Source organism: Pongo abelii, chromosome 11, assembly GCF_028885655.2.
Source record: "Pongo abelii isolate AG06213 chromosome 11, NHGRI_mPonAbe1-v2.0_pri, whole genome shotgun sequence".
NCBI lineage: Eukaryota > Metazoa > Chordata > Mammalia > Primates > Hominidae > Pongo > Pongo abelii.
The window spans coordinates 26,661,901-26,679,615 of NC_071996.2; the positions used below are offsets into that span (position 1 = coordinate 26,661,901).

The window sequence follows — 17,715 nt, forward strand, 5'->3', positions numbered from 1 at the left end:
TTGATAATTTAGCTTAAGAAGCAACTAGATCAAAGAAAACAGGATTCTATTTGTATGTTTTTTGGATAGCAATGATTTATTTCAAACTTATTGGTAAAGAACTAATGCCCCTTTCAGAAATCATGAATATTGCCAGCTACAGATTTTTTTTGTTTTATTTAAATTACTCTTAAGTTCTTTGTTTAGCCCCCTAAATGACTCACTCTTATATTTGATACATAAACTTTAATTTTGCATCATTAAACTATTGTCATAAATATGTTGATTTTTAAGATTCCAAAGATGTTTCTTTTTTCTCGAGACAGGGTCTTGCTCTGTCACCCAGGCTGGAATGTAGTGGAGTGACCCTGGCTCACTGCAGCTTCAAGCTCCTGGGCTGAAGTTGATGCTCCTGCCTCAGCCTTCTGAGTATCTGGGACTACAAGCACACACCACCATATCTGACGAATTTTTTTATTTTTAAGAGACAGGACCTTGCTATGTTGCCCAGGCTGGTCTTGAACTCCTGGCCTCAAGCAGTCCTCCCATTTTGGCCTCCCAAAGTGGTAGGATTATAGCTGTGTTTTTTAAAATTTTAAATGCAACTTGAGGAGTATTGATTGGATCCACTGCTGTTTAGAAAATTTAAAAGTTAATGAACTTAAGAAAAAAATGTTCATCTTCACTAAAAAAGAAATACAACATAGAAGGTGAAGTCTTTTTTTTCACCTATCAGATTGATTAAAGTTTAAAAATGGTAATATTAAATGTTGGCAATGGTTTGGAAGGATGAGTACTTCTTTGAACTTCTAGGAGAAATGTACATTTATATGACCTCTCTGATAATTTTGGCACTATACATCAAGAACTTTTACACTCTTTGACCCGCTATTGTTGCTTCTATGGTTTTCATTCCTAAAACGATTGGAAATTCAAACAAACAAAAAAAAGTGTAGGAAAGTATTTGCTATATTGCATTTCTAATGGTGAGGACTTAGAAACACCCTAAATGTCTAACAATAAGAGTGTTTCATTTGTACCATTTTCCAATTACAAAGTACCATACAATTATTAAAATGGTGGTTATGAAAAATATTTCATCACAGAGGAAAAATTTACATATTTGAAGTAAGCACTATTCCAATATGATATATACTCTCATCTCAGCTGTTATTTTAAAGTACACCCAAGTGACCAAGTACAGTGGCTCATGCCTGTGATCCCAGCACCTTGAGAGGCCAAGGTGAGAGGACTGAGTGACAGTGAGACTCTGTCTTCAAAAAAAAGAAAACAACATGATGGTCAGAAATGTTCCAGAATGTGAAAATAACTGTTTCTAGGTGGTGGTTTTATGAGAGATTGTTTTCTTCTTTATATTTGTTCTATTTTTCAAAATTTGAGTGTGAAAGTATTCTGGGTATGTGAAAGCAAGTATGATCTTTGTAGCTTCATTCTGGGCTTAACCTAAGGCTTTCCAGACCCTAGAGGAGCACCTCAGATTCCAAAAGAGTATGCAGAATCAGTCTCGAAGTCTAATTGTTTTATAATCAGGTGAAGAAGTATATATATATAGTTTTTGTTTTTAAAAAAACATTGGTTTCTGTGCTTACTGTTCAGATAAAAATTTCGACGATGAAGATTCTGTGGATGGTAACAGACCTTCCTCTGCTAGTTCTACATCATCCAAGGCTCCACCAAGTTCTCGGAGAAACGTTGGAATGGGAACTACTACCCGCCGGCTTGGTTCATCCACCCTTGGATCCAAGTCTTCAGGTTAGTCTAAGCCCTGTGTGGCGTTCTGGGGTCAGCTACGCCAGCTTTTCAAACCAGAGGTGCAAGTAGTTGCCTATGGTGGCCCTCAGAAGTGATACAGTCCCCATATGCAGCAGGTTTCTGCCTGCTATTCTTTAATTGAATTAGCATTGCGATACTGATGCTGAAAAGCTGGTAAGTTGTAAATTTGAGCTACTATGTTGACTTTTGCCACATTCTGGTAAGGTGGAGCCTGCAGGAGAAGGAAGCCAGCACAGAGGAAAGCTTAGCTCAGAGATAAGAGCAAGAGCGCACCCTCATCACATCATTTAGTTATGTGGATCCAGCAATGCCTGAAACCACTAGGGGTGTTTTAGACAATTTCTATTTAACAAGACTGAGAATAATCCAGAAGTCACACTGTAACTCCTGTCTTTAAAATATATCTTGTAGACTGGCCCCTAGGTATTGGGGCGTGTGTGTATACTCCACATGCAGGGTCGTGCTGTGGGTGGTAGAGACCAGCCACCTCTGCTCCAGTTCCCAGTGAGCCATGGTGAGGTAGCAGCTGTTGGTGTGTCTGTTGGATGGCAGCATGAAGTAGAGCTGGGCCAGCGGGAGGTAGCTCTGTGGGAGTGGAAGACCTGGATTTCTCTACCTGGACCACAGGCTCTTCATGCAGGAAGGGCAGAGCTCAAGACCTCAAAGACAATCTGTAGAAAGCTGGGTAGCAGCAGCCCCACGGAAGAGTGACCAGACTGTTAAAGGAAAAACAAACAGAAAACAGCAACAACAAAAAACCCCATCCAAAGGACTACAACCTCAAAGATCAAAGATAGATAAGCCCACAAAGATGAGAAAGAATCAACACAAAAGCGCTGAAAACTCAAAAAGCCGGAGTGCCCCTTTTCCTTTAGATGACTGCAACCCCTCTCCAGCAAGAGCTCAGAACTAGGCTGAGACTGAGATGGCTGAAATGACAGAAGTAGGCCTCAGAATGTGGATAATAACTAACTTCACTGAGCTAAAGGAGCACGGGGTTGGGCTTAGGGTTGGGGTTAGGGTTAGGGTATTCACATAGGAAGAGAGGAAGTCAAACTATCTTTATTTGCAGATGACATGATCCTATATCTAGAAAACCCCATTGTCTCAGCCCAAAAGCTTCTTAAGCTGATAAGCAACTTCAGCAAAGTCTCAGGATACAAAATCAATGTGCAAATATCGCTATCATTCCTGTACATCAACACCAGGCAAGCAGAGAGCCAAATTGTGAATGAATTCCCATTCACAATTGCCACAAAAAGAATAAAATACCTAGGAATACAGCTAACAAGGGAAATGAAGGACTTCCTCAGGAGCACTACAAAACACTGTTCAAAGAAATCAGAGACGATACAAACAAATGGAAAAACAGTCCATGCTCATGGATAGGAAGAATTAATATTATGAAATGGCCATACTGCCCAAAGCAATTATAGATTTAATGCTATTCCTATTAAACTAACATTGACAGAATTAGAAGAACCTATCTTAAAATCCATATAGAACCAAATAAGAGCTCATATAGCCAAGGCAATCCTAAGCAAAAAGAACAAAGCTGGAGGCATCACTCTATCCAACTTTATACTATAAGGCTACCCCTAACCAAAACAGTGTGGTACTAGTACAAGAACAGACACATAGACCAATGGAATAGAATAGAGAACCCAGAAATAAAGATGCCACGACTACAACCATCTGATCTTCGACAAACCTGATAAAAACAAGCAATGGGGAAAGAATTCCCTGTTTAATAAATGGTGCTGGGAGAACTGGGTAGCCATATGCAGAAAATTGAAACTGGACCTCTTCCTTATACGCTATACAAAAATCAACTCAAGATGGATGAAAGACTTAAATGTATAACTCAAAACTATAAAACCCTAGAAGAAAATCTAGGCAATACCATTTAGGACATAGGCACGGGCAAAGATTTCATGACGAAGATGCCAAAAGCAATTGCAACAAAAGCAAAAATTGACAAATGGACCTAATTAAACTAAAGAGCTTCTGCACAGCAAAATAAACTATCATCAGAGAGAACACGCAGCCTACAGAATGGGAGAAAAATTTTGCAATCTATCCATCTGACAAAGGCCTAACATCCAGAATCTACAAGGAATTTAAATTTACAAGAAAAAACAACCCCATTAAAAAGTGGGCAAAGAAAATGAGCAGACAGTTATGAAAAGAGGACGAACATGCGGCCAACAAACATGAAAAAAAGCTCAACATCACTGATTATTAGAGAAATGCAAATCACAATGAGATACCATCTCACACCAGTCAGAATGGCTATTATTAAAAAGTCAGAAAAACAATAGATGCTGGTGAGGTTGTGGAGAAAAAGGAGTGCTTTTACACTGTTGGTGGGAGTGTAAATTAATTCAACCACTGTGGAAGACAGTGTGGCAATTCCTCAAAGACCTAGAGGCAGAAATACCATTTGACCCAGCAGTCCCATTACTGGGCATATACCCAAAGGAATATAAATCATTCTGTTATAAAGATACATGTATGCATATGTTCATCCCAGCACTATTCACAATAGCAAAGACATGGAATCAACCTAAATGCCCATCAATGATAGACTGGATAAAGAAAATGTGGTACATATATACCATGGAATACTATGCATTCATAAAAAGGAATAAGATCACGTCCTTTGCAGGGACATGGATGGAGGTGGAAGCCATTATCCTCAGCAGTCTAATGCAGGAACAGAAAACCAAATACTGCATGTTCTCACTTATAAGTGGGAGCTGAATGATGAGAACACATGGACACATGGGTGGGGAAAACACACACTGGGACCTGTTGCAGGGTTTGGGGTGGGAGAATAGCTAATGTGCTGGTCTTAATACCTAGGTGATGGGATGATCTGTGCAGCAAACCACCGTGGCACACATTTACCTATGTAACAAACCTGCACATCCTACACATGTACCCCTGAACTTAAAAGTCGGGAATAAAAATAAGTAAGATAAAACACATTTTGTTCTTACAAGTAACATGGTTCCTTGTGAGACCAGTATGGATGTTGCATTAAATAAATTGTAGGAGATTTCTCCCATAAATTCTTCCTTTCACCCCTAATGTAGACAGTTTAGTTGTTATATACAACTCTCATTTTCTCTCAAATTTTACATTTACATGCAAATTCCCTCTGAAATTTACCTCAGAAAAATTGTGTAGCTGCTGCTCGTAGAAGCATTTTCACTGATGGCTGTGAGCTTTGAGCTGTTGGTGGTGGTGGGGATAGTGGTGGGTTGGGGAATCCCATGAGCCAAAAAAGATGAAGCTGAGTGGGCCAAGTAAAAGCTGTACTCATGATTAGCATTAAAATGCTGTCTCCTGATGGCCTTTCCTGAATTCTGAACTGGCCCTAGAATATTGGTGTCTTGACCAGACCAGCATGCAACCACTCTGCCTCCTCCCCAGCATCGGTGATAGAGGAGCTGTAAGAATGTTAATTGTGCTTATTTCTAGTTCTTTCTAATCATTTTTTTGGTGTATTTTAAAACATTTTACTTTTTGTTATTAAGTTCACATAACATAAAATTAGCCATTTTAAAGGGAATGTTTTCAGTGTTTCATCTACCTTGTAGCATATATCAATATGTTGTTCTTTTTAATGCCTGAACAATCTTTCTAATCTTTTTTCTTGATCTATTCTTGGGTAATTATCCGTTGCACAAACAAGGCTTAGAAAATTACTAGACTGGTGCTTTCCTTCCCATTTCTCATCCATACCCCTTCCAGAAGTCCCTGCTGTGTAGATTATGCACATATCAGCCCAGTTTTCCCCTTCAGCCCTGCACTTATCCTTTTTCCATGTTGTTTAATGCCATAGTCATGAATTTCCTGGTTAGTTCCGCCTCATCAGATAGCTTAGGCTCAGGGACTGTTGTTGGCCTTTGGGTCCTCTTTGGTATATGTGGGTACATGGTGTAGGGTCTTATGCAAAGGAGGCATTCAGGGCCTATCTGCCCAATGGGATCCAGTTTTTATGCTAAAACAGACACACAGCACCACATCACAGTGAGTGACTATCGTCCTTTATGGTAGTTAGCTTTTCCACAGTGTGAGTGATCTTCAGCAAGAGTGATGACACACATTTACTGCTACCTGGGATTGTCTTTAAAGCCCCTTTCTGTCTGGATAGTTATCAGGACCCCGAACACCAGATACACGTGTGGTAAGAAGGTCTTAGAAAAGCAATCAGACTAATCCATGTAAATCATTAATGAGGGTTATAAAGATGACTATAGACACCAATTTTTACAATGTGAAAAAAATCTGATAAAGCATCACTTGATTTTCATACATAAAGGGGAGCTCATATTAGCAAAAAGAAATACTTTCTCCAAATACTTTTAATTATACAAAGCATCTTAGGGTAAGTTTGTAGGAGAAACTTATAACTGATTCTTAAGTGAAAAAAAGGACAGTTATCATGAGTTCAAGGAAATAGAAATATTTTCAAACTAATATAAAGTTAAATAAAACTGTGAAATTATTTAGGACTTGTTTGAATATTCACAAATTTGTTATGCTGGATTCCCAGTAATAACAATTTAAGTTATTCCCTGATGATTAAATTTTCTGCTTGATCCATTTATTAGGAATCTTTCAAAGGACTTGTATATTAATACAATATCTAAATCCTTTAAAACCCATACCGTCTCTCCTTAAACAGGTAGTGTAAGTGACCTTAAGCTAATGTATATAGCATTGTAGAATTACTGTATTTCATCTTGATATGAAGTCAGTAATGTTTGTCAATTTCGTGACACTCCAAAGTTATATGAAGCCTTTTTAAAAAATGTTCTGAATCTTCCAAAATGTAATTTTGATTGTGTATGTTTAGACTTCTTCAGTGTATGTGTTATATACGTTGTTTCATATTGTTTACATTTTTAAAATTCTTTTTTACAGCTGCAAAAGAAGGAGCTGGTGCTGTTGATGAAGAGGATTTTATTAAAGCATTTGATGATGTACCTGTAGTACAGGTCAGTGAGGATATTTGAGTATGATTACAAACAAGGGTCAACTTACTCTTCAAGTTTTATTTTCCAATTCTGCCTATGTAATGTTGTTTACTAGGTCAGGTAATTTTAACTGTCAACACTACAGGAGATCTGAGGTGCAGACTAGAAAATGTTGGAGCAAAAGTCAAGGCCCAAGATGATCTTTCAGTAAGAACAGGAAAGACATTGGTTGTTCTATTTTTAAGTTTATGGATCAGGTCACATAAAAGAGAAAGAAATAGATGACGCTAAATTAGAGAATTTAAAAAGTATGTTTATTTAGGGATTTTTTTTTAGAAAAATTCATAAATTTGAAGGATTTTGGTGTCTGAAAAGTTATAGAGAATGATTTAATAAGAGCTTAGTTTATACGTTCTTTGATGCTTCACTTTAAGTACCTAACAGATGAAACAAAGATTATTTATAAAAATTGGGATACAGCCACAAGTTTTTGACTGCTTTGTGCCTTAGTATCGTCTGTTGCTGATTGAGACTAATACTTTTCCTCAGCCTACACTGACTGTCTGTGCTCTGGATTCCTGTGGCACTTACTGTCTGTTATGTACAACTCTCTTTGCCACCTTGGTTGCCATGTGTGTATAAAGCAGGTAACAAGAATCTCAGTGGCCTAGGCAACATGGCGAAACCTCATCTCTATAAAAGATACAAAAATCATCCATGGTGGCTTGTGCCTATAGTTCTAGCTACTCGGGAGAGTGAGGTGGGAGGCTCCCTTGAACCCAGGAGGTGGAGTTTGTCGTGAGCTGAGATTGCGCCACTGCACTCCATCCTGGGCCACAGGATGTTTTTAAACAAAAAACAATCTCGGGTTCAGGTTCATCCTTAAGTACTTGACCTGACCTTCCCAGCATACATCAAGATTGATTATACCCTGTACCTTACCTGTTTTCTAGGTAAGATGTGGGGATAAATGAGAAAGTAGATTTGAAAGTGTTTAAAATTATAGGTATAGTGTCATGTTATAAATAATACTAATTGATAAATGACTTAGGCATCACTGGCTGTTTCCTATTAGGCTTGTTTCTCTTTGTACATGAAATCATCTGTTAAGTTCATAGTAAAGCTATGTTTGAGGCAGGGTTATTCATATATGGTAGCAAATCTTGTGGGTACACATTTATAGTGAGAAAGATCCTTATTGTAGACAAAACTGTTCAGATATTTTCCCGTAGGTATTTCTTAAAAATGAAATAATTTCTTTTACTATACTTAATGTTCTTGACTTCATATAATTAAGAAATAATCTGTTTATTCTGCATGTTTTTATATTGATTGTAAATTAATTTTGCTTACAGATTTATTCCAGCCGAGACCTTGAGGAATCCATAAACAAAATTAGGGAAATATTATCTGATGACAAGCACGATTGGGAGCAGAGAGTAAATGCTGTAAGCTGTTGACTTCATGTGATTACATTTTCATAAGATGTATTTAAATATCTCAAATACTTTATTATGAAATTGGGACAGCTCTAATGAATTTTAAATAGTACATATTTTAAATTCAAATTATCATATTTATACTTCACCCTTTTAGTAGAGTATCTCCTTTTATTTTTATTTTGAAAACACACCAACTTACACCTTTATGAATCGCCTGGTCTTTTAACAAAGACCTAACTGTGGAATGTATGATGATAGTCTCCAGTCTCACTTTAGCAGAAATTTCATTCTGTGATTGTTTGCCTTTAAAGTGGCTTTTTTGTGGCATTTTTAGTGTATGTTCCCCAATATTCTTTTCTTTCTTCTTATCAATTGCTAGAAAGTTGTGTCTCCTTTATTTTTAAAAGTAGATTAATGGAAAGTGAGCTGGGCATTAAAGTGAGGGTGTGTCTTATCTGAGAAGGCTATTTTCTACTGGTTGGCTGGCAAGAAGAGAGGTGGTACAATTGCCATTATATTGTATTTCAAATTCAGACCAGCCAGTTAATGGTTCAGTGGAGGATAATAAATACTATAGGAATGCTTCTTCTTTTGATTCTTAAATAAATGGCAGTTGAAGTGGGGTGTGGGGGGGAGGTAAGCTTAGGAGGAGGGGCTTTTCGCAAGCCAAAAGTGTTTAATTATTTATCATTAGTGTTGTAGGATCTATAAATACTTTAAGATATTTCAAATGTAAAACTTTTTTTGCAGAAATTACAATATATGTGTCACAAATACTCCAGTTAAAAATTATTTAGTCTTATTTGTGATATGTAGATTTGTTTATTGTATTAGCTAATATTTAACTGGCTGAATTCTCTTGGGAAAACTTTCTAATCAGTTGAACTTTGTTAACGATCTCTTTTGTATTTGATGGCTTCTTTTGTTTTGCATATTCTGCGTTAGAATTGTTTTCTATTTTTCTGAATTTTCTCTTCCATTAGCTAAAAAAGATTAGATCTTTACTTTTGGCTGGTGCTGCTGAGTATGATAACTTCTTTCAACATTTGCGTCTTTTGGATGGAGCCTTTAAACTCTCTGCTAAGGATCTGCGGTCTCAGGTAGTGCGGGAGGCTTGTATCACGTTGGGGTAAGGACTGCGATGCTCCATATTCTCACCATAAAATAGTGTCACCACAGAGCTTCAGAGATGTCTCCTTGCACATGTGAGCTGGGTCTCTTTAATGTAACTTCTGACTAGTCTCCAAGACCCATTCCAGTTAACACTTCTTTCAGTAGTTTTACAATACTTTTTGCTCAATTATGTGAAGTGTGACAGATTTTAAATTTTATTCAATGACATAGCTCTGAAGCCTTTATTTCAAACTTGGAAGCCGTTATTAATATGGAAAAATGAAATTTTATAAAATCCTGTTTCTCTGATTTTTCATTGATTTTTGCTGGCAGGCCGTAGCGTGGTTATCAGAATGTTTGTTCCTAGAAGAGTACTGTAGTTATAAAGTTAAAGGCATTTACTGCAGTAAAATTTTATTCTAGCTGTACGTGTACTAGTGATCAAAGCTAATAAAACTTTGTGTTAGAATGTATGTCGGAATATCAAAGCAGCAGCAGCAGGAGGAGGCATTGCAGCTGTTTTAAAGTTTTGGCTGAAGTCAGATTTTAAAGCCTGAATATTTTATGTTAAGATAAAAAAGAAAAAGGAGCCAAGGGTGCTTTTTCATATTTGTGTTTTATTAATATATAATCAGTTTGTTTGCTATTTTAAGACTAGTTGGGGCAGGTGGGCTGGTATGTGCCTGGAGACCCAGCTACTTGGAAAGCCAAAGTGGGAGGATTGCTTGAGCCCAGGAGTTCAAGTTCAACGTGGGCAACATAGTGAGATCCTGCCTCTAGAAAACAGACAAAAAGCTCCACAGACTAGTTGGAAATGTTTAAAAAAAAAAAAAAAAGAAAAAAAAGAAACTTCTGGGCTAAGAACTATTTGCCAAGTTCTTAACATGCACATCGTAAATCTTAGACCCTTGTCCTTTCTAAATAACTTTAAATGAAGGCTCTAGATGTTAAGTGGTTTATATGCTTCACTGTCTCTAAGAAAAATAACTACAGTCCAGTATCCATTTCTTGTTTTAGGCATCTGTCATCAGTTCTGGGGAATAAGTTTGACCATGGAGCCGAAGCCATTATGCCAACTATCTTTAATTTAATTCCAAACAGTGCCAAAATTATGGCCACATCTGGTGTTGTAGCTGTTAGGTTAATTATTCGGGTAAGTATGTTATAGGCCATACATGAAATAAGCAAGTGGTAAATACTGATGGTTGACAAATATTAGAGGCATTTTTGTTAACATAATTATATTGAGTAATTAAATTTATTAGCATAATTATATTGGAATTTTGTATATATATCATATTTTCCCCCTACTTAATTGTGGCATGTGAGCTTTTTATAATCCATAATGTGAATTATGGATGTGTTATAAAGTTAATGAGGTATTGATTGTTAACTCACTATTGGTTTAAAATGTTCAAACATCTGGTGTCTGCTACTGAGTTTATATTGTATTCTTGTTACTCAGATATTACTCTTAGTCTTACTTCCTTAGTCCCAGTCCTTCCATTTTAGGTGTTGGTGCTTGTGGTTTTACTGTTCACCCAAGAGTTTAATTAATTGCACGTAAGCACAGAAACAAAATGTTCCCTTTGGTTTGGTTTTCTAGGTACTTGTTTAAATTTAAATAATTATCCAAGTAATTTATACACAAGTTTTTAACAAAATCTAATAGTTCACAAAGGTTTAAAATGGTTTTCCACATTACCTCCCCACCACTTTCAAGTCATTTTTGCCCAGAGGCAGCTCTTGAAACTTTGAGGCTTGATGATGATGTCTAAAATCTATCCAGAATATTCTTGATTATTGGTTATTTACTTTTTATTGTAAGTTCTTACTGTTCTTACTTGCACTGCCTACTTTAACTGTTAAACCCAAGGTCATTATTGGACATTTCCATTGAAACAGTATCAAAATATATTGGTCTGATGACTCCTTTTAAACCACTCAGATCTCTACAGCTGATATAATTTAGACCTCATACTAATGATTGTTTTAGGCTTATCTTCATGTCATCATGTTGCCTATTCTTAACTCTGTAAATTTTGTAATGGCTTTTGACAATATCCTGTGAATTCTTTTTTTCTTTTAAAACTCACTGACATTCTAATCTGAACGTATATGTGCTATAAGTAGGTTAGTAAGGAAGTGATTCTCTTAATTTTGTTTTGTTTTTGTATTTGCAAGTGTTGACCTCTGTTTTTTGTTGTTCTTCACAGCACACACACATCCCTAGGTTAATACCTGTCATAACAAGCAACTGTACCTCTAAGTCTGTCGCAGTTAGAAGGTAAATTTTAAAGGGTTTTCTCATTGTTTTTGAATTGTTTAAAAACCAAAACAAATTCCAAATCTCCTTCCATGGATAAAATTTCATGTATAACATGCTTAGTATTACTTAAAATCACTGCAATAAATGACTTTGAGTTGAAGAATCAGGATCTAAATATTTTGGGAAATGAATGTGGACAATCTCTATTATGTTTCTATATGTGTGTGTGTGAGAGAGAAAGTGAGTTTGGGTGCTAGTGGCAGAAGGAGAAGGGGAGAGGACCCCCTGTAAATTTTTTTGCTGTGATAATCCTCCTGCCTTTGTCATTGGTCTGCCCTATTCTCTGAGTAAAGGCAGTAACTGCATGCAAGAAAAAAATACCATAAAGATCAATGGCAGTAGTTTCGTATTAACATAGGTAAGGGGAAAGGTATGTGTTGTTTGCATCTTCTGTTAGCGATTTCTGGGATTCTGAATCTTCACCGTCACTTAGTTCTGCGCAGTTGTGGGAGATATACCCGGAAGACACAGGCAAATACAACCTGGTAACTAGCTAGGGGTTTGTTCCCGAGTCCCTGTCTTACATGTCCTGGTGAGCTGCTCTGAACTGCATGTGAGGAATAAAGACTGTATTCTCTTAGCTCAGACCTGTGATTCTTGAGTGTTTTAAGAGTCTGTTAAAATCTATGGACCCTCTTCCCAGCAAGTGGTAAATGTACAGAATAGTTTTGTGTAGGTTTTCAGGGAATTCATGAATACCACTAAAACTTTTCCAGTAGACTGTATTGGGAGTCTTATAGGATAATTACTGGCAGGCTTGGGCAACCTCTTGGCCCCATTCCCTTAGCTGTGTGTCTTGATCCTAGTCCTGTGGAAGTCCTTCACTCTAAGGTTTAGAGCCCAGATGACCTTTGCCAGCTGTTTGCCTTTTTTCCTGGGGTGTCATGTTGATCTTGCTGGGTTTCTATGGGTACAAGACTCTCTTAAGCATGAAGCAGCTCTATATTTGTCATTTTAAAATTTATTTTATTATTTTTAACAAATTGGCCACAGGCCGCCTTTTTAAAAATTTTCTTGCCTTTCCTTTTCTTTTCTTCCTTTCCCTTCTGTTCCCTTCCCTTCCCCTTTTCTTTTTCTTCCTTTTTTTCCCTTTTCTTTCCTTTTTCCTTTCCTTCCTTCCTTTTTCGCCTTTCTTCTTTTATTGCTTTCCTTTCTATTCTTTCTTTCACCCAGGCTGGAGTGCAGCACACTGTAACCTCAAGCTCCTGGGCTTCCAAGTAGCTGGGACTACAGGCACACACCACCATGGCCCACTAATCTTTTTTTTACTTTTTTTAGAGACGGGGGTCTCATTATGTTGCCTAAGGATGATCTTGAAATCCTGGGCTCAAGCAGTCTTCCCACCTTGATCTCCCAAAGTGCTGGGATTATAGATGTGAGCCACCATGCCCAATCTTTATTTTTTTAATTGGCAAGTAAAAATTGTGAAGACTTACGGTGAACAATATGCTGTGTTGATAATGTGTATACATTTTGGAATGGTTAAATCAAGCTCTTTAACATGTGTATCACCTCACATACTTATTTTTTTGTGGTGAGAACACTTGAAATCTACTCTCAGCAATTTTAAAGTATATAAAATGTTGTTACTAACTGTAGTCACCATCACTATGATGTACAATCGATCTCTTGAACTTCCTCCTATCTACCTGACATTTTGCATACTTTACATCTCCTCAGTCTCCCAACCCCCAGCTTCTGGGAACCACCATTCTACTTTCTACTTCTGTGAGTACAATTTTGTTTGCTTTAGAGGTGGTGCCTCACTCTGTCACCCAGGCTAGAGTGCAGTGGCACAATCATGGCTCACTGCAATCTCTGGCCTCAAGTGATCCTTCCGCCTCAGTCTCCCAAGTAACTGAGACCATAGGCGTGCACCACCACGTCCCCAGCCAAGTTTTAAATTTTTTGTAGAGATAAGGTCCCACCATGTTGCCCAGGCTGGCCTCAACCTCCAAAGTGCTGGGATTGCAGGTGTGAGCCACTGCACCAAGCCTGAGTTGACTTTTTTGGATTCCACACTTAAGTGAGATCATGCAGTATTTGTCTTTGTATGCCTGGCTTATTTCATTTAAGATAATATTTTCTAGGTTTATCTGTCTTGTCTTAAATGACAAGATTTATTTTGTTGTTGTCGTTAAGGCCGAATAGATTCTGTTGTGTATATCTGCTATATTATCTTTATCTCCTCATCTGTTGATGGATACTTAGGTTGATTCCCTATCTTGGCTATTGTGAATAGTCTTGCGATAATCATGAGAGTTCAGATATCTCTTCAACATACTGACTTCATTTTTTTGGGATATATGTCTAGTAGCTGGTTTTATATCCATCTCATTAATAACTACATGAAAGACAGAAAAGAGGAATAATCTGGCTATCTAAAGTCACGAAAAAAGAAATTTATACCTTCCACTGAAAAAATGTAATTCCTTACTGTGTGGCTCAAGTGCGTACCCCGGGGAATGCAATCTACCCTTGACCTAGGGTTCAGCTTCTCCTGGGGTTAGAGTGGAACAGCTTTAGCTCCCCCTAGAGATGAGAATGTAAAGTCGGTATGCCAGAGGGATGATTATGAACTTCAGAACCTGACCAGCATCAGTTGAAACATTCCTCTCCCACTTACTCGTTTGACTCGTTAAGTATAAGGGTACCCCTCTATAAGGTTTGGAGGATTCACAATCATTACGTAAAACATTTAGTGAAAGCTTAATTTGTTGCAGCTGTGGCTGTTGTAATTTTCATCTTGCTGTTGTTTTCATTTCGCTATTGTTAGGTTTCCAAGAGAAATTCAGAATGTGTTTTTCCTTGCGTAAGGCAAAATTTCTCCAATAAGATGACACAGATCTTTGTTGTGGAACATTGCAGGATGTTTAGGGGATTCATCATCTTGGGCCCATTACAAAATACTGCAGACTGGATGGCGTGAACAACAGATTTATTTCTCACAGTCTAGAGCAAGCTTGTCCAACCATACAGCACACGGCAGCTTTGAATGCCCAATACAAATTCGTAAACTTTCTTAAAACATTATGAGATTTTTTTTTTAAGCTCATCTGCTATCATTAGTGTTAGTGTATTTTATTTGTGGCCCAAGACAATTATTATTCTTTCACTGTGGCCCAGAGGAGCCAAAAGATTGGATATCCCTGGCCTAGAGGCTGGAAGTTCAAAATTGGCGTGCCAGCAAGGTCAGATTCTGGTGAGGACTCTCGTCCTGGCCTGTAGACCAGTGTTTTCCTGTGTCCTTACATGGGAGAGAGGGAGAGCAGGGTGGGAAGGAGGAAAGAACAAGCTACCTGTTATCTCTTCTTATAGGGATGCTAATCTCATAATGAGGGCCCCATTATCATGCCTAATCTAAACCTTATCACTTCCCAAAGCTCCCATCTCCAAATAACCATCACATTGAGAGTAAGGACTTCAACATATTAATTTTCGGGGTGGGGGGGCAGGGAGATAAAATTCACTTCATAACATTTAGCAGTTCTGGCTTTGGCACTAAATATGAGTAGCACCTTACAGTCATTGTGACAGTAGAAATGCCGCCACCCTCACCAATTTCTGAACCACACACTCAGATTATTTCTGTATTTAGCTACTGGGTATCAGTCAGAACTGTATGTCTTAATGCTGAGAGAAGTAATAGGGACCATCTTGCCCAGTCCCTCTGCCCTCTGCCCTCAGAAAGGGAGAGGGAGCTTAAGAGGGCAGTGTAGGCAAGGCAGTGCACCGTCTGTTACATATTCAGCCTGTACTTAGCTTCGCTTCGTACAATTGGTAACAAATGGATTACACACACTCTGACATTAACATATATATTGTGGAATTAGGAGTTCAGATACAGCAGTGATTAAAGCTTGCTGATGTTTTCCCAAGAAGCTTCATAGATGGGTTAAAAATGAGCCACATTTTGAAAGATGAGTAGGAATAAGTGCAGTAAAGAGCCCAGACTGGGAAATGCCACAGGCAAAAGGGTGAAAGTAGAATAAACATGGTTTAGATTGGGGATTGGGGCAGGAATGGGGAGGGTGATGGTGAGGAATGTGTGTGTGTAGTTGGTGTCCTTTCCTTTGAAAAGGCTTGCTCTACCACTCTGGCCCCACCACTGCCAGCCCCAGGACCAAGCTGCATGGCTCTCCTGTGAGCTACTGGAGCCCCTTGCATTCTGGCAATGTAACTGTCTCATGTTCTCTGGGCTGTGTCTTGGTTATCATTGGATCTCCAGCATCTAGCGTGGGGTAAAGGGTTAGTAAATAATTATTTTTATTTATTTATTTTTGAGACAGGGTCTGACTTGGTTGCCTAAACTGGAGTGCAGTGGTGCAATCATAGTTCATTGCAGTCTCAAACTTCTGGGCCCAAGCAATCCACCCACCTCAGCTTCCTAAATAGCTAGGACTTTATTAGTGCATGCCACCATGCCCAACTAATTTTTTTTTTAATTTTTTTGTAGAGACAGTGTCTTGCTTTGTTGCCTAGGCTGGTCTCAAACGTCTGGCTTCAAGTGATCCTCCTGCCTTGCCCTCCCAAAGTGCTGGGATTACAGGCGTGAGCCGCTGCTCCCAGCCTTGATTTATTGAGTGATTGTGTGTGGATTATAAGTGTGAATTGGGAAGGTCGTAGGAAAGAAAGTCTGGTCATTTCTTTAGAGAAAGATTTTACTTCTGATTTGTGTGTTCTTGAATGGGTTCCTAGGACTATTAGGATTTATTCATACAAAAATAGAAATGCTAGACTTAGGAAAAAGAAATTTTTATTTGTTTGTTTGTTTGTTTATTTGACAGAGTCTCGCTCTGTCGCCTAGGCTGGAGTGCAGTGGCACGATCTTGGCTCACTGCAACCTCTGCCTCCCGGGTTCAAGTGATTCTCCTGCCTCAGCCTCCTGAGTAGCTGGGATTACAGGCGCCCGCCACCATGCCTGGTTAATTTTTGTATTTTTAGTAGAGATGGGGTTTCACCATGTTAGCCAGGCTGGTCTTGAACTCCTGACCTCAAGTGATCAGCCCGCCTTGGCCTCCTAAAGTGCTGGGATTATAGGAGTGAGCCACTGTGCCCGGGCAGAAAAAGATAATTTTGTAGAGGTAGAACCCGAGGTGGTGATGTAATCTAAATTGTTTTTGTGCATAAATCAGACCAAGAAGAATCATAAAAGTGAAAAGGCTTAAAGAAGGATGCTGAAAGGTTGGTTGGAGGAAAGCAAAGTAATTGGAGAAAATCCATTTTAAGCACTATTTAGGGCCTTAGCATGAAAATATGGAGAGCACTTAGTTTTTCAAGGTACTTTTAACTTTTTTTGTGCAAAGCATTCTCTGAAATTAATGCAAAGACCTGATTCTGTCATGTTTGTTGATCTTCTGTGCATGTGTACATTCTCTGTTAACATATTACTTAGGATAGAAATGAATGACACTGGTAAGTCCTTTCAGTGATGTTGCCATGAAGTGCAAGCTTCTGATTGAAGAGAAATGCTTGGATCCTGTCCCTGTGTCCCTGTGGCACCAATAGGTGCTTAATTACTTTCATTTGCTTTGGTTTTTAATCAGTTCTGATTCATTCTTTATGTTCTGTTTTTCTAATCATAAAAATCAGAAGAAATGTACTAATTATAAAAAATAGTATTGGGTCACTTAAGAAAAATGCTGTTTCATTTTCACTAAAATATATATTAATAAGTTGTGTATTTCTTAATACTTTTTAGGCGCTGTTTTGAATTTTTAGATTTGCTTTTACAAGAATGGCAGACACATTCACTAGAACGGTGAGCATCTGATTTGAAACCATTTTTCCCTCTGAATTGAGTCTTTAGAGTGAATGCTTTGGTGAGTGATCCAGCTGGCTTTCTGTAAGAATGGAGGAGTATATGCGTTTGTTTTCATGACTACGTCTGTTGTTTTATTGATGTTGGCCACATAATATGCGCAGACGCTTTTAGTGAATTTCATTGGTTGAAATACTACTATGTCCATGTGCATTCTGACAGCTGCAAAGCCAATGTAAACTGTTACTGACTCTGGCCCTGCTGCTTGACATTCCCATCAGTTCCCATGAGGTAACTGTTTAAAGTTGC

The 17,715-nt window shown here is 38.1% G+C and overlaps 1 protein-coding gene across 25 annotated transcripts in view; it reads left to right on the forward strand.

Moving 5' to 3' along the window:
* Positions 1–17,715, forward strand: part of CLASP1 (cytoplasmic linker associated protein 1) — a 310,798-nt gene that overhangs the window by 176,903 nt on the left and 116,180 nt on the right. For all 25 annotated transcript variants that reach the window (XM_063712719.1, XM_063712722.1, XM_063712720.1 and 22 more), the window contains exons 9-15: positions 1,597–1,752; positions 6,709–6,782; positions 8,117–8,209; positions 9,187–9,332; positions 10,334–10,469; positions 11,533–11,603; positions 17,347–17,406. In XM_063712719.1, the coding sequence (XP_063568789.1) occupies positions 1,597–1,752; positions 6,709–6,782; positions 8,117–8,209; positions 9,187–9,332; positions 10,334–10,469; positions 11,533–11,603; positions 17,347–17,406 (736 nt within the window). The remainder of the gene's footprint in view (positions 1–1,596; positions 1,753–6,708; positions 6,783–8,116; positions 8,210–9,186; positions 9,333–10,333; positions 10,470–11,532; positions 11,604–17,346; positions 17,407–17,715) is intronic.